This window comes from Neolamprologus brichardi, chromosome 13 (assembly GCF_056152115.1).
Source record: "Neolamprologus brichardi isolate AB-2024 chromosome 13, ASM5615211v1, whole genome shotgun sequence".
Lineage (NCBI taxonomy): Eukaryota > Metazoa > Chordata > Actinopteri > Cichliformes > Cichlidae > Neolamprologus > Neolamprologus brichardi.
Window position 1 is genome coordinate 24,618,539 of NC_142116.1, and position 25,297 is coordinate 24,643,835.

The window sequence follows — 25,297 nt, forward strand, 5'->3', positions numbered from 1 at the left end:
ATTAAATCAAAATCGAGTTTAAATGAAGTAGATTTTTTTATACATATCGAATTCATTTTGTGTGAAATTGCTTTAAAAATATAAAATAAACATTTAAACAGATATTATCCTGGACATTACTCTGTGCGTAAACTACACTAACCACAACGGTTGCGCGGTGGTGTTTATGCTGTCGACGGTGGATGACAGGGTTTGCTGCTGATTTTCAGAGAATAAAGCGCACGCCGGCGGTGGGAGAATAGCCCGTGTTTGTGATATTGTGCAGCAAACTATCCACTTAGTTAATGTTTCCGCTTCTTGTGACTTTTGCCTTTGCATTTGAGGACAAATACCGGAAGTGTCTCGTAGATAACTGTTAGCAATTGTCGCAGACCGTTAGCTATAACATTAGCTAATCCGGAGACGGGATGTAAATTTATCCAGACGGGACCAGCCCCAGTAGCCGGTATCAGCAGTCAGTCACTCCCTTGTGTGGTGCTTCTGAAATATCCCTGTGCCGACTTATGTTAAATTGCTTTACGTGGCATGGTGTTTTATATATAATACATATTAGCCACGGAGTGCTGAAATTAATCTTCCGAACACCAGTTTGAGTTAACTGGGAAGTGTTGAGGGGATATGACTGACTCATCATCATGGCACGGACAGAGGAGATAACCCCAACCGTTCTGTCTGCTGCAGTGCCAACCCGACAGCCGCACAACTAGCCAGACAGCTAAGTTACTCACACACTAAACCGTTTTGATTAAACCTCTGACCCCCTATCGCAGCGGCATTATGAACGCCCCTATGTACACCTTTGTTTCCCGTGACGACAACAGTACTGTTTATGCTGAAGTTTCCAAAATCCTCATCTCAACCGGGCAATGGAAGAGGCTGAAAAGAGACAATCCCAGATTCAACTTGATGCTGGGTGAGCGGAACAGATTACCCTTTGGGCGTTTAGGTAAGTCAAACTTTCTTTCTTGTTTCTTAAGAATTGGTTTCGGGCCATATTTGGTGTCCACCCTTTCTGGATGAGAAAGCAGCTGTGACTGTGCAGGGCTGCATCCTGTGGAAAGATTGTCTCTCTTATTGAGAGTTTCTGTGCACTGTGCATGCGGATTTATGAACAGGCGGTAAAGCATCCTCACTGTGACCTTACAGGCCATGAACCCGGACTGATGCAGCTGGTGAATTACTACAGGGGGGCAGACAAGCTTTGCAGAAAGGCATCCTTGGTCAAGTGTGTGCAAATCTGTCATTCCTGCCATCATTCATGTTACTGACACTGCAGTTTATTACATGACCACTTTCCTTCTGACCCCTTTCTTAAACACTAGGCTAATAAAGACCAGCCCAGAGCTGTCTGACTCCAATAACTGGCTTCCAGAGTCCTACATCATCTATCCCACTAACCTCAACACACCTGTTGCTCCTGCTATGAATGGCATCAGCCATCTGAAGAGCAATCCGAAGACAGATGAGCGGGAAGTTTTCTTGGCTTCCTATAACGCTAAGAAAGAAAGCGCAGAGGGTACAGTGTGGATAGCCAAGTCCTCTGCTGGAGCTAAAGGTGATATCTATATTTAGTATTTAATTGGTTAAAAACAAGACACTAGTTGGAAGCTTCATATATAAATATATCTGTAAATGTGTGTGTTTGTTTCTTCTTGTTTTCTATTACTACAGGTGCTGGTATTTTGATATCCCACGATGCTAATGAGTTGCTGGACTATATTGACAATCAGGGACAGGTTCATGTTATTCAGAAGTACTTGGAGAAGCCTCTGCTTCTTGAGCCAGGACATCGGAAATTTGACATCAGGCAAGTTTTATTTTCTTTTTCTTTTTTTTTGCCAAACTTAAAGCCACAGAGAAAGCACTGCTATGTCCCAACTTAACAGCTTAGCTTTATGTTTATGCTATTGCTAGGAGCTGGGTGCTAGTGGACCATCAGTATAACATCTACTTATACCGCGAGGGCGTGCTGCGGACCTCCTCGGAGCCCTACAACAGCTCAGACCTGCAGGACATGACCAGCCACCTGACTAACCACTGCATCCAGAAAGAGCACTCCCAGAACTACGGCCGATACGAGGAGGGGAACGAGATGTTCTTCGACGAGTTCAGGCTGTACCTGCTGAACACTCACAACGTCACGCTGGAGACCACCATATTACCTCAGATAAAGCAGATCATAAAGTAGGCACCTGTTTTGCTATTGTTTTTATTATTAGTTCTTAGATAAAAAGCGATTCAGAAGACCCTTATGAAGAAAACATCGAGGGAACAGTTTACCCTGCCCGGGATAGGGTTACCGGGGCCCCGCCCTGGAGCCAGGCCCGGGGAGGGTGCCCGAGGGAAATTGGGTTAAGGCTGCCAGCCGTGCCAGCGCCATCTTACCCTTCCGACCATACATACATATTCCCGTTTTCCTCCTGAATCCTGCTGGTTTTTACCTCTTTAACACATGAAACTTCCGAGACATCACCTGACCAAGCTACAATTTAAGTTAAAGCACACTCTATCAGCTCGGTAATATGATGATTGAGTCCATGTGAGAGTAATTGTCCAGAGAATTCATAGAGAGGGTGGGTATCATGTGTCCTACCTCTTTAGTGCTCCAGTCTGAGAGCTCTCTTGTCCAAACTGCACAGAGTATTCCGAGCTGAGAACATGTCTGATGTGGACTTTCTCTTGTGCTACAACGTGCGAAATAGGAACTTTGAACAATTCCTGGACCTGATCCTCCCAACATTATCATGGGAGTTCATGTTTTCACTCTTGCTTATCTACTCCTTGCTTGTTACCCTTCTTTCGTCCTGTGTGAATAAACACAGCTTTAAACATATGCTGTGGTTTTGTACAGGAAAAGGAAGATTGTGGTTTTTAGCAGAACCTCTTTTCGTAACTGTTTTTTTTAACAGATATATAAGTGGTTTTACACCACTTTGCATATAATTATTGGTGATTATTGATTTGTGAATCTCTTCCAAAGCATGTCTTTGTTTTTTCTTCATCCACTCGCCCCCAACCGGTTGCAGCAGATGGCTGCCCCTCCCTGAGCCTGGTTCTGCTGGAGGTTTCTTCCTGTTAAAAGGGAGTTTTTCCTTCCCACTTTTGCCACGTGCTTGCTCATAGGGGGTCATCTGATTGGTCGGGTTTTCTTTGTATTATTGAAAGGTAGAGCTGGGCGATAGAACGATAACGATATGTATTGCGAAATAACTTTTTCTCGATAGAAAAGTTAAACTAGAAGCGCAGAGCCGAACCAATCACAGCCGCAGCGTCATGTCACGTGACTTGTTACGTACAGCACAAGTGCCAAGCCGCACATGTGTATTTGTTTGGGAAGCAGCCAGCCGCCGTGCCGCCCGGGTAATGGAGGAAATGAGTGCGCCGACTAGAGAAAAATCAACCGAGAGCGTGACCGAAGGATACCGAAGAGAAAACAGATGATGGTTCCAATGCCGGAGAGATTGTCGAACGGAAGAGCCATAGAAGTTCCGTAGTGTGAAGGTATTTCGGCTATTTCAAGTCTGACAAAAAACAGAGTAGCGCGCACTGTAAATTGTGCCAAAAGCAAGTCTGGAAATACGATAAACCGGTGCATGCTCAGTCTCTGACTGGAAGCGCTAATTCGTCATTCGGCTTTTGTCAGACTAAAGTAACTGTTAAAACTGTTTGAAAAGCGAAGCTATACAACAAGGAGAGATTGAGAATTTCCTTTTAGTTCTCAGTTTATTTGATATTGACAAAAGTTAGTCAATTTTGTCTGTTCTTCTGTAAAACAAACTAAGATTTATTTTTAGAATTAATATTTTGTTTCTAAGTGGAACTGACAATTTAGTAGTCTGTTTTGTTTGTTCTATTTTGAAACTTAAACGCTTTAGCGGCTGCCTTTTGTGTAGTTTGCAATATTTGCCTTTATTTATCTGAAAAAGTCTCATGTTCCTTAAGTACATCTACCCTGTTGAACTTATTATGGGAAATAAATATTTAAATCAAAACAAGCTGCTGATTATTTCACATTTTACTTGTGAGCAACGGCACATTTGAATCTTACAAATATAGTTATTTGGCTTATATCGTGATATATATCGTTATTGCCTGAAATGAAAAAAACATATCGTGATATAAAAAAATCTTATATCGCCCGGCTCTATTGAAAGGCCATATAGCGCCCAATCACAACTCTTAAAAACTGTCGGTGTGCGATTAAACCTCATATACTGGTGTTAATAACAGCAGTATACAACCATTACTGTTGTGAAAACGTGACTGATGTTTTTCCTGGCTGCTCTCATCACTCAAAGAGACTTTGTTATAAAAGGATGATCAGTGATGATTTTGGGTGTCTGGTTTCACAGGAGTTGTCTGACATGCATCGAGTCCGCAATCAGCACCAAGCACCTGTCCTACCAGAGCTTCCAGCTTTTTGGATTTGATTTCATGGTGGACGCGAACTTCAAAGTGTGGCTCATTGAAATCAACGGTGCTCCAGCCTGTGCACAGTCAGTACCTTCCATGTTACGGTGTCCTTTAGCAATATTTTTCCATCTAAAATATAACAAACTTCACATCTGTTTAAAATTTAAAATGTTTATTATTATTTTTATTATTGTTATTATTTATCCTTTCCTAATGCAGGAAACTATATCCAGAGTTATGTCAAGGCATTGTGGATGTGGCCATTTCCAGTGTCTTCACCCTAAACAGCGGCGACTCCTCATCTGCGTCCTCTTCACCTTACTCGTCCTCCCCATCTTCTTCCTCCTTGTTCACCACCAACTCCTGTTCCTCTCCCAAACTGAGAGCACCTCTCCACGTGGGTCCTTTCACTCGCCTGTAAGCACAAATATGCCCCCTCCCTTTTTCTTCTGTGCTAGAAGCTTCTTCCATCCCCCCCATCCTCATTGGTCGCACGTGCCGCCTCTCTGCACCTGAGATACTGCACGTGCGAGCAAGCTGCCGAGCCGCTCCTTCGTACTTTTGCACACGTTGGCCCAAGGGAGACTTTCTCTTTAGGGACTTGAACTGAACTGCAGGAAAGATCCGTGCGCTCCTGATTATGCATATTTTGAATGCGAGGATGGCAATGAACTGGTCAGTAAATGTTCTCAGAGTTTCTGAACGATGACGGGCATCCCCAAGCAGATTGGTTGAAGTGGTGAAAGTCGCAGAGACGCTCCAACTGAGACTGTAGTGCCTTACATTTCCAACCACTCTCCCTTAAAAAAAAAGCCTGCCAGTTAGCTTGCTCTGTTACAGTAACCTGTACTCGTTCTTTAAGCTTTTGCACTGTTGCTCACTAAAATCATGTTAAGTCCACAAGAAAATAGCATAAAACAAGGCATTTGACATTTTAGTGAGCTTATGGAAGTTTGAGTGCTGTTTAATAATCAGACACTTTTTGTTTTTTGTTTTTAATCACTTTTTCTAACTGACTTACAAACAAGTTTGTTTGAAAAATATTAGAAATGATCAAGAAGCTCTAGAGACTGAAGGATGAAGGCTCTGGTGTGTTACGCTAACACTATTTGTCTGATTGAGCGAAAGGATGGCCTTGAAACTGAACATTCCTCCTGACTTGACCATGTGGACACTACATCAGGGCAGCTGGGTGGCATAAGTGAGCAGGGAGACCGTGCTTCAGCTGTAAACCCGGGAGCGAGTCTGCTACAGGGACCTCTCAGTGGCGAAAAGGGAAAAATCCTCGTCAGTTATTCTGTAATCAATTTGTTTTATGTGATCTGAAGAGAGCATGTTTGTGTGAAAGCATGTAGCATACAAGCCCTAACCCACAGCTCTGTTTGCTGTAAAGAACTCTGTGTTTTCTCTCTGATAGACTGTTATTGTAAAGTGTAAAGTGGGTTTTTGTTATTGAGCTGGTGAAGTGAGCGTAGAGTAGCTTGTACAGATTTTCTTACTGCTTCTTAAACATGTTTAACGACCCCATTAAAGGACACTTGGAAAAGATAGCAAAGCTGATAAAATGCTTGTTTCCCCGTGTGTTGAAAAACACACTGTGGTGAGCATTACCACATCGTCATTACCAAAGAAAAGTCAGCGGTGTTAAGGAAGTCCCAATACTCTGTGGTTAATTTCATAATAACTTGGACTTGTTTCGCTTTGTGGGGTCTTTAAATATTTGACCTTTTCATTCGATCTAAATCTTTGTGAGTAGACAAGATTTTAGAGGTGTTCCCGTCCAAGACGACTTGTGTCAAATCTGTTTTGTGTTACTGCTCGTTAGAAATGATTGTCAGATTGTTCAGTTGTTGTCTTTTATTAGATTGAAATAGTTGACAGTTGCACATTCATGTGTTTCTAGGGGCTCGTTTGATTCCCTTAAAAAAAGGAAAAGAAACAAACACCCTTTTGTTGAAATATGTGAGGTTTTGTGTCCCAATAATTAAGGTGAATCATCAAAATATTTCTTTCTTTTTTTTACTCTGTGTTTACAAGAAGACTCGAGAATGAAGGATGTGTAAGAGACTGAAGTTAATACAAAGAGAAAACAAAATCTTAGTATTGTTTTTAAATCTGTAGGGACATTTCCATCAAAGGGAAGGCTTCCTTAGAGGGAACGGTATATTGTTTTTTTTTAAAAAGGCGTTTAAATGCACCTTTTATTTTTTTTGTACCGGGGTAAATTTGCCTCTTTCATTAGAAAACCTCATTGATGTCATTTCCTCTTACTTAGAGTTTTTTTTTGCACATGTGACTCATTTTCTCATGTTTTTCCTTGTGTGTTTTATATCTACTTTCTCATCTTTACCAAAGATAATCCTGCTGCATTTTCAGTGTTACACCTTTTGTAGTGAACAGATTGTTGTCACAGACCTGACTCGAAAGCAAGTATCATGATCAGAGGAGTGTGTGCTGTTTTTTTTCTTGTTTTTTGTTGTTGTTGTTGAGTTATGATTTATTGGAAATCTGCATGAACGTTTGTCTTTATCAGAGACATTATTATTAGAATAAAACATGTTACTGCTTCTGTCATGCAAACATTTCTGCACATCCATGTGTTGGGCTGCATTTCTGATGTGCATTTCAGGCTTCTGAGCAACACTGAAGAAGATGAGGGAAGCAGAGTGGTCTGTGAACGCAGCTTGCAGACGAGCTACAGAGCGTTCAGAAATGACCCAGACCTTTGGTAGGTGGATGGTGAAATAATACGACACTAATAAAAATTCAGTTTTTGTTTCTAAATTTTGCCTCTCTGCTGTGAGACTGGTTATTAACTAATGTTTTTTTGATTTGTCTTTGAACGCTCACAGATTAGTTAAAAAGAGAAAATGTGTCTAATCCATTTGTTAGGTGTGGCTTCTTTTATCGTGGGAAAAGTCCACATGAGTAGGTTGTCATGCAGATAAACCACACACCCGCACGTAGTTATCTTATATTTCTTCCTTCTTTTATTACTCATGGTTTTCTTCTGAAATTTGGCTTCTCTCTGATATAATTTGACCTCATTTTCCCCCAGGAGGTGTACCCACATGATCTTAAACAGGGACATTCAACCAGCTTTGCATGAAGAAATTCCTTTTAAACTAGTTAACCAGGAAATAAAACAAGAAATTATTAAAATTTTATCTAATAATCTTAGCCAAGATAGCAACGAAAGAACTGATGTGTGGCACAGCTGCATCATCTGTCCGTTGTTTTGTTCTAACCCACTGAGATATATGTATGGTCATGTGATCTTAGATGCTATATAAACATGCAATACATACATACATACAAACTTATGTGGGGTTACTTTTACTAAAAAAAAATCACTATCCACAATATGAAAAAACATGAGGGAAATAATTATTTGATCCCCTGATTGAATTTGCAAGATTGCTTACTTCTTTGGAAGTGAGCAATCTTTTAGACTAGTTTCATTTTGATGGAGAGAGACAGAATATCAACCAAACTTCCAAGGAAAAAGATGACATGAATGTTATAAATTGGTCTACATGTCACTGAGTGAACTAAGTATTTGATCCCCAAAGCAGAACATGACTTTGTGGCGAAATCTTTGTTGGCAACCACCAACAGCGCCAAGCAGTAAGACATTTCTTGTAGTTGGTCACCAGGTTTGGCCACATCTCAGGAGGGATTTTGGGCCACTCTTCTTCAGAGAAACTAATTTTGGTTTCTTGGCTGCTGCTTCGCAACTCAAAGCTTCAGCTCCCTCCACAAATTCTCTCTAGGACTGAGGTCTGAAGACAACTCCATGATCAGAGAGAAAGGAGGAGCTCTGCACACTTTTACTTGTATGTCTTGATATTTGCGTATTTTTTATGATTTAACATAAAACCACTGAAACATCCTGTAGTCTGTTGCACATCTGTAGTCACAGAAATCACAGCCTCAGTATTTACACTGTTTCGACCACAAACCTTGGTCCAAACCTTCTCCTGAACATCCAGCTGAGGTGAAATTGGAGCCCACATTAATTCCTTTTATGTGAACATTTCTGAGATCCTGCATTCACCATCCCACGAGCTTCCTTCCAAGGATGTTGAATGTGAAAAATGGTAACAGTTCACTTAATTATCCAAATTTCACACAAACTAGCACTTTAACGGCTCTTAAAAAACAACTCAATGTCCTTGTCCAGTTTAGAGCTGGGGCTTTGTAACAAACAAAAAGAGTGGGACAGACTGGATTGTCCCATGACTGAGACATAAGCCAGCAAAGATGGGCATGGAGCAGACACCTAGAAACAGAGCTGCAATCACTCATTTTATGGTGTGTTCTTCATGCATAGATGGGCTTCAGACTCACAGATGGGTCAGCCTATTATTCACGTTTCAACTGAAGGAGGAAGAAGAACACCAAACCAGGGAGTTTCCAGATGTTGTGATGGCCTGTTCTTTCGTTTCTGCGGTACAGAAAGGTAACTTACAGGCCAGTCAGGCAAGCAGGCCATCGCATTGCCACATGTTCTCAAGTTGTGACTTGAGATCTCTCTGAAGGAATTTTTCCTCTTTTTTTCTTGTACGTATATCAAAGTTTATTACATGGGAAGGCAATGAAGTCACTGCCTGTATCAGATATACAAAAAAGACTTGTCACATAAGTAATGTCGTCAGAGCGAGGTGTGGAGAAAATTACTTGTATGGAGTGTGTGTGTAAAAGTAAAAGAGTAACATCAGAATCATAATGACATCATTGCGTGTGTTTTGAATCACTACCTGTTTCATCTGGGTCTTCTTCCTGCACAGTCATCTCAACTCTACCACAGGCTCCCAGATGACTGATTGATTCCCCTATTAAAAGCAATATTAAAACATCACAAATTTAAGTGTGTGATCTTTTACCGTTATTATAAAAATGGTATTGCTCACCGAACCAGCAGTAACACTAGAGACAGCACGAAGCACTGTATGTATATGACTCATAAGCTGCTTTTCAGCAGTTTCCATTAAAAAAAACTAAACTTTCCATAATTACAGGTTTATTCTTCAGTAACTGAATGACGTTGTGAGGGGGAACACAAACTCCACAACAAAACACTTTATTTAGTGTTAAGCGTGTTAACCTGTCGCGTTTTTACTGTCACTAATGTCAGGTCATTATTGCTGAAAGATAATGTTGTTAACGGCTTTCTAAACTGTTTCCAGATGACGTCACGTGTAGGCACCTTAAAGCCTGCATGAACGAGAGCACCTCTCGCCGGGTGCGGTGGCGCGCGCCTGTAATCCAAGCTACCGGGAGGCTGAGGCTGGCGGATCGTTTGAGCTCAGGAGCTCTGAGCTGCAGCGGACTATGCCGATCGGGTGTCCGCACTAAGTTCGGCATCGATATGGTGCTCCTGGGGGAGCTCGGGACCACCAGGTCGCCTAAGGAGGGGTGCACCGGCCCAGGTCGGAAACGGAGCAGGTCAAAGCCCCCGTGCCGCTCAGTAGTGGGATCGCGCCTGTGAATAGACGCTGTAGTGCAGCCTGAGTAATACAGCGGGACCCAGTCTTTTTACGCTCTTTCTCCTCTCCACAGAAATATACACAAACTCACACATCACATTTTTTACAGCTTATAAAAGCCTCAACACGGTTTCTCTCTCCTTTCTTTCCATTGAAAAACACTGCTGTTTGTTGGTCCCACAGCGTCTCCAACTTGAGGAAGAAGAAATTACCAACACACTGCAACTTCACTAATAATATTTTTTAATAATAATTCATAATAACTGCAAAAATTATACAAATAACCATTTTTTTTTCTTCGGTGACTGTATTCAATGAACATAAAAATAAACAAAAGCAGCCTAAAGCAAAGCTCTACTTTCGCTTTTTTAAATAAATGAAGCATGAATACTTTCAGCTATTATGTCATTCAGAGCTTCAATGTGTAATCTTTTGCTTCGCAGGTGTAATATCCACAGTCTCCCTGTGGTTTACAGTTTAATGCTACAGTGCATCAGGAGTATAAGAGAACCTGTTAATGCCTGTTGCAGGCAAACTGATGTCTGAAGATTTGAAAGATATTAATTTACTAAATAAAATCAAAATGCTGGACTGTAAACAGCACAGAACAACAGCTTGAAAGTATGTTGTGTTTTTCTCTGCTCATAGAAAAAAATATTTGGAATGCACTTCAAATAGGTAATCACTCACCACAAGTAATAGGTAATGCAATTAAATATGAGAAACTACAACTGTGATAGGCTACAACTTTAGCTGGCTAAGAGAAATGGATGGATGTGGATGGATTTTTACACATTTGTCCAATGGGAGTTTGTTCGTCTTTGAACAACTTTTTTTAAAAGACTGGAAAAATCATCAGCACTCTATATAAAGACGTGTGGACGTGTCCTATTAAGATTTAGCCTTGAAAAGTAAAATAGTTGAACTTGGTGTGACTTTGAATCTCATTTTCAATCCACTTTTATTACATTACAATAATTTTGTCTGCTATTTAACTAAGATGTAGCATGGGCTATCAAATAGAAATCTCTTAAAAGTGAGGAAACATTAGCCAAATAGAATGAATATGGCACATTCCTCTGGGAACATGACTAGAAATGAAGATCAGAAGCAGGGGCCACTCTGGGCTCAAACCTTTAGGGGGGCTCAGCTGTTAAATCATAGTGTCATGCATACAGTGCCTTGTAATTAATATTAATGGAATATTCTGTTTGCAAGTGTAATTTAAACTTTTAAAATTTGCAAACCTCAATTCAGTATATTAAATATCATAATGTTACATTGAAAAGCAGCCTAATTAATTGGATGATCTATTATTGTGTCTAAGAATATTTTGGAGTGAATAATCATAGATTTTAATATAATCCACCCATTTTAGTCATCAAACCTGAGGCAAAGGCTCAGTCATTAAAGAAGATTTAAAGAATCATTTATTGCAAAGCAGATAAGATGAGAAACATGCACAACATTATTTCAGTCTCTTAATCACATAGAGGCAGTCCACCAAATCATCAAGCACTTAAAGTAGCATCATTCAGTACAGACACTGGATAATCAAACTGTCACTCCCTGTACCCGAAGCAAACTGGTAATAGAGTTGTTTTATATGAAAGTTTTTGCATTCATACAAACCCTCCTGTCATTATGCAGACTCAGCACAGAGCAGTTTTATTAAAAGCTCCTCAGCTCAAGGAGATTGTTGTTGTTTTTGTTGATTGCTGCAAGCAAAGTGTAATAAGTGGAGTTGTGGATTATGTGTCAAGATAACCAGTACTGAACGCTTTTATAAACTGGAGCTGACAAAGGTCAGGAAGACAAAGAATTGAAGGGAAAATGTTTTTCAATTTGATCTGTGGACGTGTCCTATTAAGATTTAGCCTTGAAAAATAAAATGGTTGAAGTTGGTGTGACTTTGAATAGAATTTTCAATGGACTTTTATTACATTACAATATGTCATTTTCTTGTAATCTTCTATTATTGTAGCGTCTTTACCTTACAACATGAAGCGCCTCAAGACATTTGTTGTTACAGTGTGAAGTTAAATTGAATATGTAATGTGAAACATTAAGATTTAATCTTTACCTTTAGCCTTTTTTTGGAATAATAATAATGTTATTTTAAATGAGCAGGTGCCGCGAGGACAGAGCGTCCCTCTCTGATGACGTCGCGTGTAGACACCTTAAAGCCTGCATGAACGAGGGAGCTTCTCGCCGGGTGCGGTGGCGCGCGCCTGTAATCCAAGCTACCGGGAGGCTGAGGCTGGCGGATCGTTTGAGCTCAGGAGCTCTGAGCTGCAGCGGACTATGCCGATCGGGTGTCCGCACTAAGTTCGGTATCGATATGGTGCTCCTGGGGGAGCTCGGGACCACCAGGTCGCCTAAGGAGGGGTGCATCGGCCCAGGTCGGAAACGGAGCAGGTCAAAGCCCCCGTGCCGCTCAGTAGTGGGATCGCGCCTGTGAATAGACGCTGTAGTGCAGCCTGAGTAATACAGCGGGACCCAGTCTTTTTACGCTCTTTCTCCTCTCCACAGAAATATACACACAGCACACACACTCACACATCACGTTTTTACAGCTTATAAAAGCGTCAACGCAGTTTCTCTCTCCTCTCTTTCCATTTAAAACCACCGTTGTTTGTCGGTTGCACAGCGCCTCCACCTGGAGGAGCGGCGCAATGACCACCACTCGCGTCATTTTAGCTAAACGAAATTTTATGCATAACTACGCCCACAAGATGGCGCTAAGCTAGCCGTGTGCGAGTCTAGTTACACCCAAAAAACTTCAGCGAAGAAGAAAACGCTTCTCTTCCTGTGTAGGGCATGTGCTTCCTGTGTCAACCATGCACATGTGGTAAACAAGCGCAAGCATGGATTTTTCAAGTAAGTGGAGTGATCTTCCCAAAGGTCCGAGTCTGAAAAATCTGACAGATGGAAGCTTTGGCCACATGAAGGACACCCAGCATGCTGCCATTCAGGATCTGACCAAAGCTCACATCGAGTCGTTTGACCAGGCGGTCACAGACGGACTCAACCGCGTTGTGCAGGTCAGCAAATGTTTCTTCAAAGTTCTCAACAATGTGATGAATCACTTCATTAAGACCAGCGATTAACCCCAAATAGTTAAAACTACGATTAATAGCGTACTCTGTGTGACTCGGAGTTGCGTAAGCTTGTCTTGAACACGCAGTGCAGTCATATGCAGTGAGTTACTGTAGGCCAGTGAAAGCCACCATAACAACGATGAAATGAGTGAGTGAAGAATGTGGTTTCCTGCTGGTCGACTAGCTGCTGATATCATTTCCAGCAGTATTTTCTCTGAAAGCTGCTCAACCTGCTGTGAACATCCCTCTTGCAGTTGCTTCCCATAATCTTTGCCTTTCTTACGTTTCTCACTTTTCTGTCACCTTTCCCAGTCCATCCCCCCCTTAGAGTTCATGTTCAAAAATGAACGGATCAGCCTTGGTTTCGTTGAAGCTGCCATCCAAAACCCAGTGGTTGCCAAAGGGAACATCTGCAAGGAAATGAAGGTGTTCCCAGCAGAGTGCCGGGGAAGAAGATGCTCGTACAAAGGGAAAATAGTGGTAAGCCTGAGTCGTGTTTATATTCCCACAGCAACGTTTTAAAATAATCCATGTTGACTGGGTGAGTGTTGACTCATTTCAGGCAGACGTCAGCTGGTCGATCAATGGAGTTCCCAAAGGCATCATCAAGCAGTCTCTGGGTCATGTGCCCATCATGGTGAAGTCCAGGCTGTGTAACCTGCATGGCATGTCCCCCAAAGAGCTCGTAGAGCATCATGAAGAAGCCGAGGTAGGATATGGCAGCTGTACTTTTAAACTGAGCCAGGATGGGTTTAAATATTGTTCTATAATACCAGCATCAACTTTGACAGGAAATGGGAGGTTATTTCATTGTGAATGGAATTGAGAAGGTTATCCGCATGCTGATAATGCCAAGGAGGAACTATCCTATCGCCATGTCAAGACCCAAGTGGAAGAACAGGGGTCAGGGTTACACTCAGTATGGTAAGTATTACTTCTAAAGAAAACAGTGCAGCAGTGAGTCCACGCCTGCATGTTTTCACCGGCTTTTTCTTCACTCAGGTATTTCTATGCGTTGCGTGAGGGAGGAGCACACAGCCATCAACATGAACCTGCATTATCTGGAAAATGGAACTGTGATGCTGAACTTCATCTACCAGAAAGAGCTCTTCTTCCTCCCACTAGGCTTTGCATTAAAGGCGAGCAAGCCTGCAGCTTTCATTACAGAACAGATTATGATAAAAATACTTTAGGCTCATTGTTTACTCATTTGCTCTCATGTTCCTCAGGCTCTGGTGGACTTCACAGACTTCCAGATCTACCAGGAGCTGATCAAAGGCCGCGAGGACAATTCTTTCTACAAGACCTGTGTGTCCGAGATGCTGCGCATCGTCATGGAGGAGAACTGCACCACCCGCAGCAAGGTGCTCAATTACCTTGGAGAGCGCTTCAGGGTTAAGATGAACCTCCCTGAGTGGTACACAAATGAACAGTGTGCCAACTTCCTGTTAAAGTAAGTTCTGGGGATGGATACGGTTGACACCCTTCTACTTTATGTTTGGTGGTATGTTTATTTAAAAAAAAGGGGCTTACTCTGTTTTGATCAGTGAGTGTATCTGCATCCACCTGAAGTCAGACGTGGAGAAGTTCTACCTGCTCTGTCTGATGACGAGGAAGCTCTTCACTTTTGCCAAGCAGGAGTGCATGGAAGAAAACCCCGACAGTATCGTGTGCCAGGAAGTGCTCACTCCTGGTCAGCTCTACCTCATGTTTCTGAAGGCAAGAATCTTCAATATTTTCCTTGGTTTTTTTGTCTTTGTCCTTTCTCTTTTGCTGAGCAGGAGGACTGTAGGACTGCTCCTCTTAGGCAGATCATTTGCCTCCATCTCACCCGATTGCTAACATCTTTCACAGCAGCCCTCTGCATGTCCTCCTTCACTACATTCATGTTTCTTTTCTGTGGACTACTTCTTGTCTTTTTACCTGACTGCTCCATATCCACAGTCAGTGTTGGGTAGTAATGGAATACATGTACAGTGGTCCCTCGCTGTAACGCAATTCACCTTTCACGTGCTCGCTGTTTCAAGGATTTTTTTGGTGCAATTTTTCATGTTTCTTTTTTCAGCACATTGTGTTCTGCATCCTGATTGGCTGTAGACCATTGTCAGTCAATCTCGTGCCGTGTCTCCTTTACAGTACAGAATGCGTTCAGCTTGTTAAATTTACATAAATCTTCGATCGCTAGCAGTGTGCTGTACTGTATGTTTGTAACTTTTCTCCCCAACAAACAACAATGTCGACGAGACGTTTTGCACCGTCAAAGGCAACCGCGGGTGCCTTTGCCTTGATTTTGTAATACTGGACTTATTTTTCTATGAAGGTTTGAACTTTAAGAGCGTTTAAACAAGAGAGAAAAGTGTGAAAATGTTCATGCCTGTCTGCGAAAAGTGTATAAAGTGTGTAGTGACGGGTTTTACAGCCTTAAAACATCTATAGTAATTGTAAAAAAATCAAGTTGGCTACTTTGCGGATTTCACCTATCGCGGGTTATTTTTGGAACATAACTCCCACAGTAAACGAGGGACTACTGTACCGGGATTATGTATTTAAAATACAAAATATGAGTAACTGTATTCTATTACAGTTACCGTTTAAAAAGGTGGTATTCAGAATACAGTTACTTTGTTGAAATAAATGGATTACACGGCGGTCTTTTCCTGATTCATATGTTAGACTATGCTCTCTTTTGGTAATTCCACGCCGGTGGAAAACCATTATGGCGAGTAGCCTTCAGTAATAGTAACAAATCACACAGCAGTAGTACATTCATGTAGTTGTAAAAAGCATGATAATATATTAACTAATCCAAAGTATTTGGAATACGTTACTCTCATTGAGTAACGTAACGGAATACCTTACAGAATACATTTTGGGGCATGTGTTCTGTAGTGGAATACATTTTAAAAGTAACCTTCCCAACACTTTCCACAGTGCTCACACAAAGTGTCTTCTTCCACTTAAGCCTTCAGTTGTGTGATTTAACCACTCAAACGTTTTCGCAGGAGAGACTGACTGCATGGTTGGTGTCTGTGAAGCTGTCCTTTGACAAGAGAGGCAGCAAAGTGACCGGAGGATGGAGCTCTGAAATGATGATAAAGATGCTCAACATGGGAACTGACTTGACCAGACCATTTGAATATCTGCTGGCCACTGGAAACCTCCAGTCTAAGACAGGTCCTGTCCAAGACTAATACATGGTCAGCTTTGAAAATTCACTAAAACATTCATTCATCTAAAGATGTGCTCCCTCCTCCCACAGGTCTGGGCATGCTGCAGAGCACCGGGCTGTGCGTTGTAGCTGACAAGCTCAACTTCATTCGCTACCTGTCTCACTTCCGCTGCGTGCACAGAGGAGCAGCGTTCGCTAAGATGAGGACCACCTCTGTGCGTAAGCTGCTGCCCGAGTCCTGGGGCTTCCTGTGTCCTGTCCACACTCCAGACGGCGAGCCTTGTGGACTCATGAACCACATGACAGCCAGCTGTGAAATTGTGGCATTGACCTTGTCCACCACGTCACTGCCTGCTCTGCTCTGTTCGCTTGGTGAGGACTGACTTCAGGCAGTTGTTGTACAATCTTACCCAGGACCAAAAGCTAGTCCATTGTCTACCACAGAACTAGACTCTATAGATTTGTGACAATTAGGGAGGAGAGGTCGGCGCGTGTGTGTGCAAATGAGAGACACAGCAATACTTTCATGAATCAATTGTTAAATAATACTTTTTTTAAGGTACTCAAATAACAGTGACCTGCCTGTAGGGAAACGTCCTTAAAGTAATGCTGAAATAAAAGATTAACTCAGGCAGCCATTGATATACTTCGTAGGCCTGGCCAGGTAAAGTCTCTGCACGTGACTCTGGGTTGAAATGCGTTTGCTGTATCTGCTCTTTTAGGTGTCACTCCAGTGGATGGAACTCCTGGTCGGGCCTTCGCAGACTGCTACCCTGTGGTCCTGGACGGTGCTGTTGTTGGCTGGGTGGAGGCTGACTTGGCTCCAGTTGTGGTTGAATCACTGCGCAGGTTCAAGGTATTGTCTTCTGTTAGCTGCACCACAGTGGATCATCTGCCTCCATCCCTAGCATCCTCCCCTGTCACATCGGCCCTCTGCATGTCCATGCATGAATCTTTTCTGCGACCTTGCTCTTTTTCTCCTGCCTGGCAGCTTTATCTTCAACATCCTTTGTCCAGTATATCCACTGTCCCTCCTCTGCACATCCAAACCATCTCAGCTTTGCCTCTCTTTGTTTATATTAATTTCTTATTGCCTCCATCCTGGTCTCTCCCAATGAAAAGCTATGATAACATAAGCTCCACCTCTTTTTGTCAGTTCATCAGAGCAGGTTTTGCTACCTACTTTTGCTCTTGTTGCTATCACCTCTGACACTGGCCTCCATCCACTCTACCCTGCCTACACTCTCTTCTTCACTTCACTTGTGCACTGTCTGTTGCAGGTTCACGGTATACTAACTCCTGTTTGGTGTCACCTGTGTATACTATGCAGAAAACTGATTTTTAAAATGTATACCTCCAGGTGTTAAGAGAGAAGAAGATTCCTCCCTGGACAGAGATTGTGCTGGTTCCCAAAACAGGCAAGGCCAGCTTATATCCAGGCCTGTTCCTCTTCACAACACCTTGTCGCATGGTGCGGCCTGTACAGAACTTGGCTTTTGGCAAGCAAGAGTTGATTGGCACCTTTGAACAGGTAATGTGTTAAAAGTGGAGTTTTTTTTTTTGTAGCTGTAAGAGCACAGTTTTAGTCCGAGCACCTTTTCTCCTTTGCCTGCAGCTTTACATCAATGTCGGAATCTTGGAGAATGAGATTGAACCAAGAGTAACCACACACCAGGAGCTCTTCCCTCACAGTATGCTCAGTGTGGTGGCAAACTTCATCCCATACTCGGACCACAACCAGAGTCCCAGGAACATGTACCAGTGTCAGATGGGTAGGTTATTTGAATCTTTTCTTTGACAATTTTGAGCAAACCCACATTTTCCATGAACCACTGCTCATTCACCTTATTTCAGGTAAGCAGACTATGGGCTTCCCGCTACACTCTTTCATGGATCGCTCTGATAACAAGCTGTACCGGCTCCAGACCCCACAGAGCCCACTAGTCAGGCCTTATATGTACGACCACTACAGCCTCGACAACTACCCCAGCGGCACAAACGCCATCGTGGCCGTCATATCCTACACAGGCTACGACATGGAAGATGCCATGGTGAGTTAAATGAAACTGTTCTCTATTTTTAATCGGCATAGGGTTGAACTCTTGACACATGTCATTTTCATCAGATTGTGAACAAGTCGTCATGGGAGAGAGGCTTCGCCCATGGAAGTATCTACAAGACGGAGCTGGTGGACCTGGCAGAGAAGGTGAAGGGAGAAGACGGCGTGGTGTTTGGAACCAAGCCAGGCGACCCCAAAGTGAAAGAAAAACTAGACGCTGATGGACTGCCCTTCATCGGATCGGTGCTTCAGTATGGAGACCCTTTCTACAGCTACATCAACCTCAACACTGGGCAGACCTTTATCTCCTACTACAAGTACGCGATAGCATTTTTGTAGCAGTGTGATCATTTTTCATCAGCTCAGTTGTAAAATACCTCTTGGTTCCTCTTCTCTGTTTGCAGGAGTCAGGAGGCCTGTATTGTTGACAACATAAAGGTCTGCAGTAATGACGGCGGCTCAGGCCGCTTCAAGCGCGTCTGCATCACTGTACGAATGCCCCGAAATCCCACCATCGGTGACAAGTTTGCCAGCCGCCACGGACAGAAGGGCATCCTGAGCCGCCTGTGGCCGACGGAGGACATGCCCTTCACCGAGAGCGGCATGACTCCGGATATCCTGTTCAACCCCCACGGCTTCCCCTCCCGTATGACAATCGGGATGCTCATCGAGAGCATGGCCGGCAAGTCGGGCGCCCTGCACGGCCTCGGCCACGACGCCACACCCTTCACCTTTTCCGAGGAGAACTCGGCGCTCGATTACTTTGGCGAGCTGCTTCGGGCGGGCGGCTACAACTACTACGGTACGGAGCGGCTGTACAGCGGACTGAGCGGTCAGGAGCTAGAGGCAGACATCTTCATCGGCGTGGTCTACTACCAGCGGCTACGTCACATGGTCTCCGACAAGTTTCAAGTTAGGACGACAGGAGCACGAGACAAAGTGACCAACCAGCCCGTAGGAGGAAGGAACGTGCAGGGAGGCATCCGTTTCGGGGAGATGGAGCGAGACGCCCTGCTGGCTCACGGCTCTTCGTTCTTACTTCACGATCGCCTCTTCAACTGCTCAGACCGCTCAGTGGCTCAGGTGTGCGTTGACTGTGGCAGCCTTCTCTCCCCTTTGTTGGAGAAACCGCCGCCCTACTGGTCATCCATGCGCCACCGTAAGACTGTCTGCACCCTGTGTGGCAAAAGTGACTCTGTTGACTCGGTGTCTGTTCCTTATGTCTTCCGCTACTTTGTAGCTGAGCTTGCTGCAATGAACATCAAAGTCAAATTAGAAGTCAAGTGAATTTTATAGGATGTAAAGATTCATGCCTTAAAGCGCCAACCCTGCACACTTTGTTCAGACGGGTCTCAATAAAGCTGCTCAAATCATGCGTGCCGACAGAAGATGATAAACACATAACATGATGTCCATGAAAAGTTTTATTAGCCCCAAAAACATGACCAAGTATCAGTGTGTGATGGGATGCACGGGTTGACAATCTTCTGCGATGAATAAAAATGTTCAGTATTGTAGAAGTCAAGACTACTCAGATCCATTAAGAGAAATTATGAAATATTAAAAGTGCCACACGCATGACCACCAAATGCACTGGAAATATAAAGTGTCCTGAAAATGTCCCCTTGGGGATAGTGAGTGCTTAATACTTTGCTGAGGTGCTGCTAACAGTAAATTAGTGTAAAAGTGATCAGGATGAAGTAAAGGCACTGAGCCCGTTTCCCACAAAATCGTGTTTTCTTCAAACAAAACTGTTTCAAGCTTGATTAAATAAGAATAAATGAAAACTATTTTATCACAACAATGGAAAAGAGGGAGGGGTGAGCAGCTCTGGATAAAAGGTGAGTTGCCTACAGTGCTGGGATCATTACTTCTTTTAAAGTAATGCGTTACATTACTCACTGGAGAAAGTAATTTGTTATACCACTTATGACATTAAATACATTAGCAGCCTCTTATACAAACCTTACCGGGATTTATGCTTAAGTGAGAATGCTGTGACCACTGATGTAACCTGTAAATACACGTTGGCTTGAAGTAGTCGACAAACACTGTCAACCTTTTCAGTACATCATTTCCTCTTGTGCATTTCCAGCTACTGCTTTGTTGAGGTTTTAGGATTTATTAGTAAGAGAATAATCATCTCAGTATAAGGATAAATAATAATAGCATCAATAGGATGGACTCGCAAATGTCAGCAAATTCTTGGAGGGAGATTGCTCAAACTATTGGAATCACCACAATGAAGACCTGGATGCAGGAGGAAAAGAAGGCCCAGTGTCTTGACTGATACAGCATGTAAAACATAACCACGTGGTAATTTACACATAATGCACCGGCACAAGTATAGACGCTAGCAATGAAGACGGCCGCTTGCGTAGTTTATGTCGTAGACTCTACAAAGCAGAAGTCTAAATCAAGCCTTAGGCTGCACTCCCACAAATCCCAGCCTAATGAGGACATAAATATTCTCTTATTTTAGTTTTAAGTGTGACTGCAGAGCAAAGTTTAAACAAAAAGACTTTGAATGGGTCAGCACTGTGATTCTACTGTAGAAATGGAGGATACAATGCTGACTGCTCATTACTGCCTTTGTTACCTACTAAAGATCAGGCTTTGGCTGCTCAGCTTTAACATCTGCTTGGCTTCCTGAATGCTAGTTTGTGTGGGCGTGCTGTATGTGCTGATGCTCGCAATGAGACGATGTTGTCTTAGCAGTATGATGCAGTTGTTTCTGTCCTGGACACAGTTTGCACTTTACCTGTACACTCATGTACTTTTGTGCAATAAAACAAAAATAATGTCCATATTCGCCAATTTTCAAAAGTCTAAAGAGCAGGTAACCTAGTAATAGGACGGCTGGTGATTCAGTCCCCATCTGCTCCATTCTGCACGCCTTGGGCAAGATACTAACCCCAAGTTGCCAATCCATCGGTGTATGACGCTGTGAATATTAGAAAGCACTTACATAGGTAAGGCATAGAAAAACAGTGCTCGTATGAATGGGTGAATGAGGCAAGTTTTATAAAAGCACTTTAGTTCAGTTCATTTAACTCCTCCCAGCACACAAGCTGAAATTAGCTGATTATAGCACGTGTTTTTATTTCATCATGCAGGTAACTTTGTGTAACTGAAGAATAAATTATAATGTGATTACTGAATTGAATACAGAAACGCGTGACATTACTGTGCTATGGAAAAATTTAATGTGATTACAATCGGGCATCAGTCTGAAATGCCTTGAACCCAACAGTGCCTGACCATCACAAATCAAAAACATGCTTAATAATCTCGTAATTTTACAAGTATCTTAACCGTCCTCGAGTTTTTAACTAAATGTAATTACTTTGACCGCCTCATGTGTATAATAGTGAAGCTTCAACACACATTTTCTTACAGACTCTGTTCAAAATTACGGTGTCCAAAATCCCAACCAGAAACCTCAAATTAAAATGCATCTCGTTGAACACTGGAAAACTAATAGGAGTAGTAGTCATATCTAAATCAATTATATCAATAGGTAGAAATTCCCACAACATCTCAAGTAAAACTCATTCACTCTTCACCAGTTGTTCTTATTGCAGCTGTGCCAGAATATCTGGTAATTCCAGAACAGTAGTGATAGTGTAGTCTGGCTTCACTGAACCGTCTGACGCGGCCCCCCCTGCACTATTAATCCAAACTGTGGCTCGAACTCCGGCATTCAAGCCCCCCTGAATGTCTGTGTCCAGAGAATCTCCCACCATCACACAGTCCTGAGCCTCCACCTCCAGCATGCTGAAACACAACCTGAAGATGGAGGGGAATGGTTTCTGCTCTTTGTGTTCTCCTGCGATCACAATGGCATCGAAGAACTCCTCACATCCAGCCGTCGCCACTTTCTCTCTCTGGGTCTGGGCTACGCCGTTGGTCAACAGCAGCAGCTTGTATCTGCTGCGCAGCTGTTTCAGGAGGTTGCATACTTGAGGAGACAGAGTGAGAAGCTCCAGGCGACTGCTTTTCCACATGTTATAACACTGAGCTGGCAAAGAAGGCGTAGAGCAATTCCCTACAGTCTCCTTGATGCTTTCCTCCCAGTGATGCGCACGGACATCATCTATGGTTTGACCAGCTGAGCAGTCAAAACTCTCATGGAACAGCTTCTGCTTGAACTTGTCACAAATGGTGCAGACGGTGCTGTCATCAAGGCCCAGCGTGGTCTTCAAAAATTCACTGGTCTGTATGAAATTCAGAAATTCACCACAAGATGTTAGCCTCCAAAATCCTTTTTTCATTTTATGCAAATGCAAAAAATGAAAATAGTCATCTGTGGCTGAAGAACAATCAAAGATACAAAGAAGGGCATTTATTTAGGAGGTTGTAGGGGCTTTAGTATTCTGGTACTCTAAACAAGCAATTTTGAGGTGCGACAGGATTTTAGTTCCTCACATGTATTATGTGCTTATTTTCTGATTTTTCCATGCTTTAGTGGCTTTGGGATTTTTGTAGCAAATATATATATATATATATATATATATATATATATAAATAAAACAACTTTTTTTTTTTTCTAATCTCCCTTTCTTTATTCTCTTGTACAGTGTGAGTGTCGGGGATGGTAATCTCAGACGCACTGCTCTGTCTGTGAGCACACCCATCCACTAGCTGTTCAAAACTTTGGTTTGCAAGGATTAGCCAATCCGAAAGTTTTAGAAAGAAGGACAAACGGATCCCCTGCCTGTTTAGTGATTAGCTTAATAGTGGCCCCTTCCGGACTCCGTATGCGGTCTTGCCAATCGGACAATAAAAGTGAAAACTAGACGGCAACAGCAGCGCAAACGTCCATAACAGCCACTCAGTTAGTTAAAATAGACAATAAAGAGCCCCTAACTGAAGACAGTAAAATAAATGTATCATTGGGTTGACTGAAAGACGTCACTAGTCTTCGCACTCCCATGTAAAACTTACAAAAACCGATTGTAATTAGCTTACGGAAATAACTTAAATTCTAGGCGAATAATTTCTTTATTTTATTACCTTTTTTAGCGCCACTTCACCTGCCCGACTCGTTTCAATGAGCGTGTTGTCCAAATCAAACAAAATCGCTTTCACAGCCATGCCGTCAGCGGTAGAGGAGTGCTCTATCATTCTACGCCAAAACGCTGGTCGTTTGCGGAAGTGCCGGCGAGTGAAACGATTCATGGGAGTTGTAGTCCTAATTAACATCAATCCATCGCTATGTAGCTGTTGGATGGAGAGAGACTTCACATACTTAATTCAACTTCTGCTTCTCCTGAATTTGAATGAAATACAAATTAATGAAGTATTATTATTATTATTATTATTATTATTATTATTATTATTATTATTATTATTATTATTATTATTATTATCGTCATTATTATATTCCTCCCTAGTTATTCCCTCTTATGTATCCCTGGCATTAATTGTTAACAAATTTTTGAGAAAACTAAAAAGAACATGATCGTCACGTGAATCGACTAGCCTTCAGATAGTTCCCGGAAGTGCTTAGCGGGTAATTACAATATATAAATACAGAACTTCAAAACTACCTTTTCTACTGTAGTTTGTATTATACAAAAAGTGTAGTTAAATCTGTGGATAGTTTAACTTGCAAGCCTTACCCTCATATATTTTAAACTTGGTCTTTTTTTTCTTTTTTTTTTTTAAAAGAATGCTAAATAACCACAGTCAAATAATAATATAATTACTATATTTTCTTGAAAAAAAATAAACATTTTTAAGTTAATCATTTTCTGACAGTTGTTCTTCCTTGTTATTTCAGTCATGTCGTGATAACTCTGACCGCTAATCTCTGACTAAGACTTTCGGAAACGACATAATGGGACTGTAAGGTGACTATCAATGATGATTAAGCGCACTAGCATGAGGATAAGTGCTCTTTCTTATTAAATACAATGCACACTTAGTATTTCGAATGACTTACTCAAAGAGCTCTGGGCATTGTGATGTTTTTCCTCGCGATGGCGCCATTAAAACGAGGTATTGCATTCTTGCGACCAGCATTATGTTGCAGATGAGATTCCTCGCTTTTTGTAATGACAATAATTTTAGTTCTTTCCCCCCCGATTAATAGTTACTAATACCTTTGATTATAACTTTATTCACAATTTGTTAAAATATAAATACAAATATTTGCAAGCAGTACAATAGTACAAGTGATATTTACTTGAAATACATCAAATCAATCAAGAATCTGATCACAGTGACTCAACAAAACACAAAACATTTACACAGTTTTTGGAACTCAGCATCTATAGTGCATTGGTCTTCATGATTTAAACAACTTGATGAGATGTATTCTATAGTCCATGACATAAATTCTTATTTATATTTTTTAAACTGGAGTTTTTATTTTAATCCTTTAACTATTAAAAAATAATAAATTAAATGTTACTGTCCACATATAGGTTTTAATTTGTAAATTTTTTTTTTTTTTTTGCTATATCGTGCAATGTATTGGTTTAAAAAGTCACTGTAAAATTTGTTCAGGTTTCTCAGAAAAAGAAAAAAAAAATCACACTGAAAGGTCCCAAAAACTCATGCATCAAATATAATAGTTTTGGCTTTACAGCTTTAATTCATATTTCTAAAGCCCAAATATAGCAGCTTTCCTAAATGTATCCATTGTCTCATTGTGATTTAGACTCTGTGCACTATTTTCCACAGCCCTAGTTCCCTTTTAATGCGTGCACTTTGTCTGTGTCCTGCTTATCTTAACCACCAGAAGGTGATGATAGAGCAGGAAACCATCAGTGTCATCGCTTGTCTACATAAATTGCCTACGTGACTCTTGACCAGGCATATTTCTAATTTAAACCATATTCCGTGACACACACTCTTTCAAAATAAAAACATATCTCAGTTCTTATGCAACCTGTCCTTAACGCTGTCTCATCTGGCAGTGAGCCAGAGGTTCACACGCAACAGTGTGCAAGCCTGTTGTACTCTCGTACCAAACCTGATCAGAAATCACAACAATCCTTTCTCACGTTACCTCAGAGGACTCTGTCTGCAGCTCGAGCGATTGTGCCTTTTTAGAGAA

At 42.0% G+C, this 25,297-nt stretch overlaps 3 protein-coding genes and 2 non-coding genes across 5 annotated transcripts; 4 read left to right on the top strand and 1 right to left on the bottom strand.

Annotated features, from left to right (window-relative positions):
- The first annotated feature begins 190 nt into the window (after positions 1 to 190).
- On the top strand, positions 191 to 5,404 carry ttl (tubulin tyrosine ligase). The gene is made up of 7 exons (XM_035911188.2): positions 191 to 946; positions 1,147 to 1,225; positions 1,323 to 1,555; positions 1,672 to 1,807; positions 1,915 to 2,184; positions 4,353 to 4,496; positions 4,633 to 5,404. The coding sequence occupies exons 1-7, from the start codon at positions 778 to 780 to the stop codon at positions 4,832 to 4,834; spliced, it is 1,233 nt and encodes a 410-aa protein (XP_035767081.1). The 5' UTR covers positions 191 to 777; the 3' UTR covers positions 4,835 to 5,404.
- Positions 5,405 to 9,653: 4,249 nt separating this feature from the next.
- Positions 9,654 to 9,952, top strand: LOC148100008 (signal recognition particle RNA). The gene has a single exon (XR_015719952.1).
- A 2,144-nt stretch (positions 9,953 to 12,096) lies between these two features.
- polr1b (RNA polymerase I subunit B) lies at positions 12,097 to 19,961 on the top strand. Its single transcript, XM_006799034.2, has 15 exons — positions 12,097 to 12,946; positions 13,316 to 13,483; positions 13,566 to 13,712; positions 13,795 to 13,927; positions 14,006 to 14,142; positions 14,233 to 14,456; positions 14,551 to 14,722; positions 16,006 to 16,177; positions 16,263 to 16,544; positions 16,895 to 17,028; positions 17,533 to 17,703; positions 17,788 to 17,944; positions 18,027 to 18,223; positions 18,298 to 18,548; positions 18,636 to 19,961. Exons 1-15 carry the CDS (start codon positions 12,770 to 12,772, stop codon positions 19,516 to 19,518), a joined length of 3,405 nt encoding a protein of 1,134 aa, XP_006799097.1. The 5' UTR covers positions 12,097 to 12,769; the 3' UTR covers positions 19,519 to 19,961.
- LOC148100009 (signal recognition particle RNA) lies at positions 12,113 to 12,411 on the top strand. The gene has a single exon (XR_015719953.1).
- Positions 19,654 to 23,412, bottom strand: nanp (N-acetylneuraminic acid phosphatase). Its single transcript, XM_087850355.1, has 2 exons — positions 23,248 to 23,412; positions 19,654 to 22,448 (listed from the first exon to the last, which is right to left on the bottom strand). Exons 1-2 carry the CDS (start codon positions 23,410 to 23,412, stop codon positions 21,807 to 21,809), a joined length of 807 nt encoding a protein of 268 aa, XP_087706481.1. The 3' UTR covers positions 19,654 to 21,806.
- Positions 23,413 to 25,297: the final 1,885 nt, after the last annotated feature.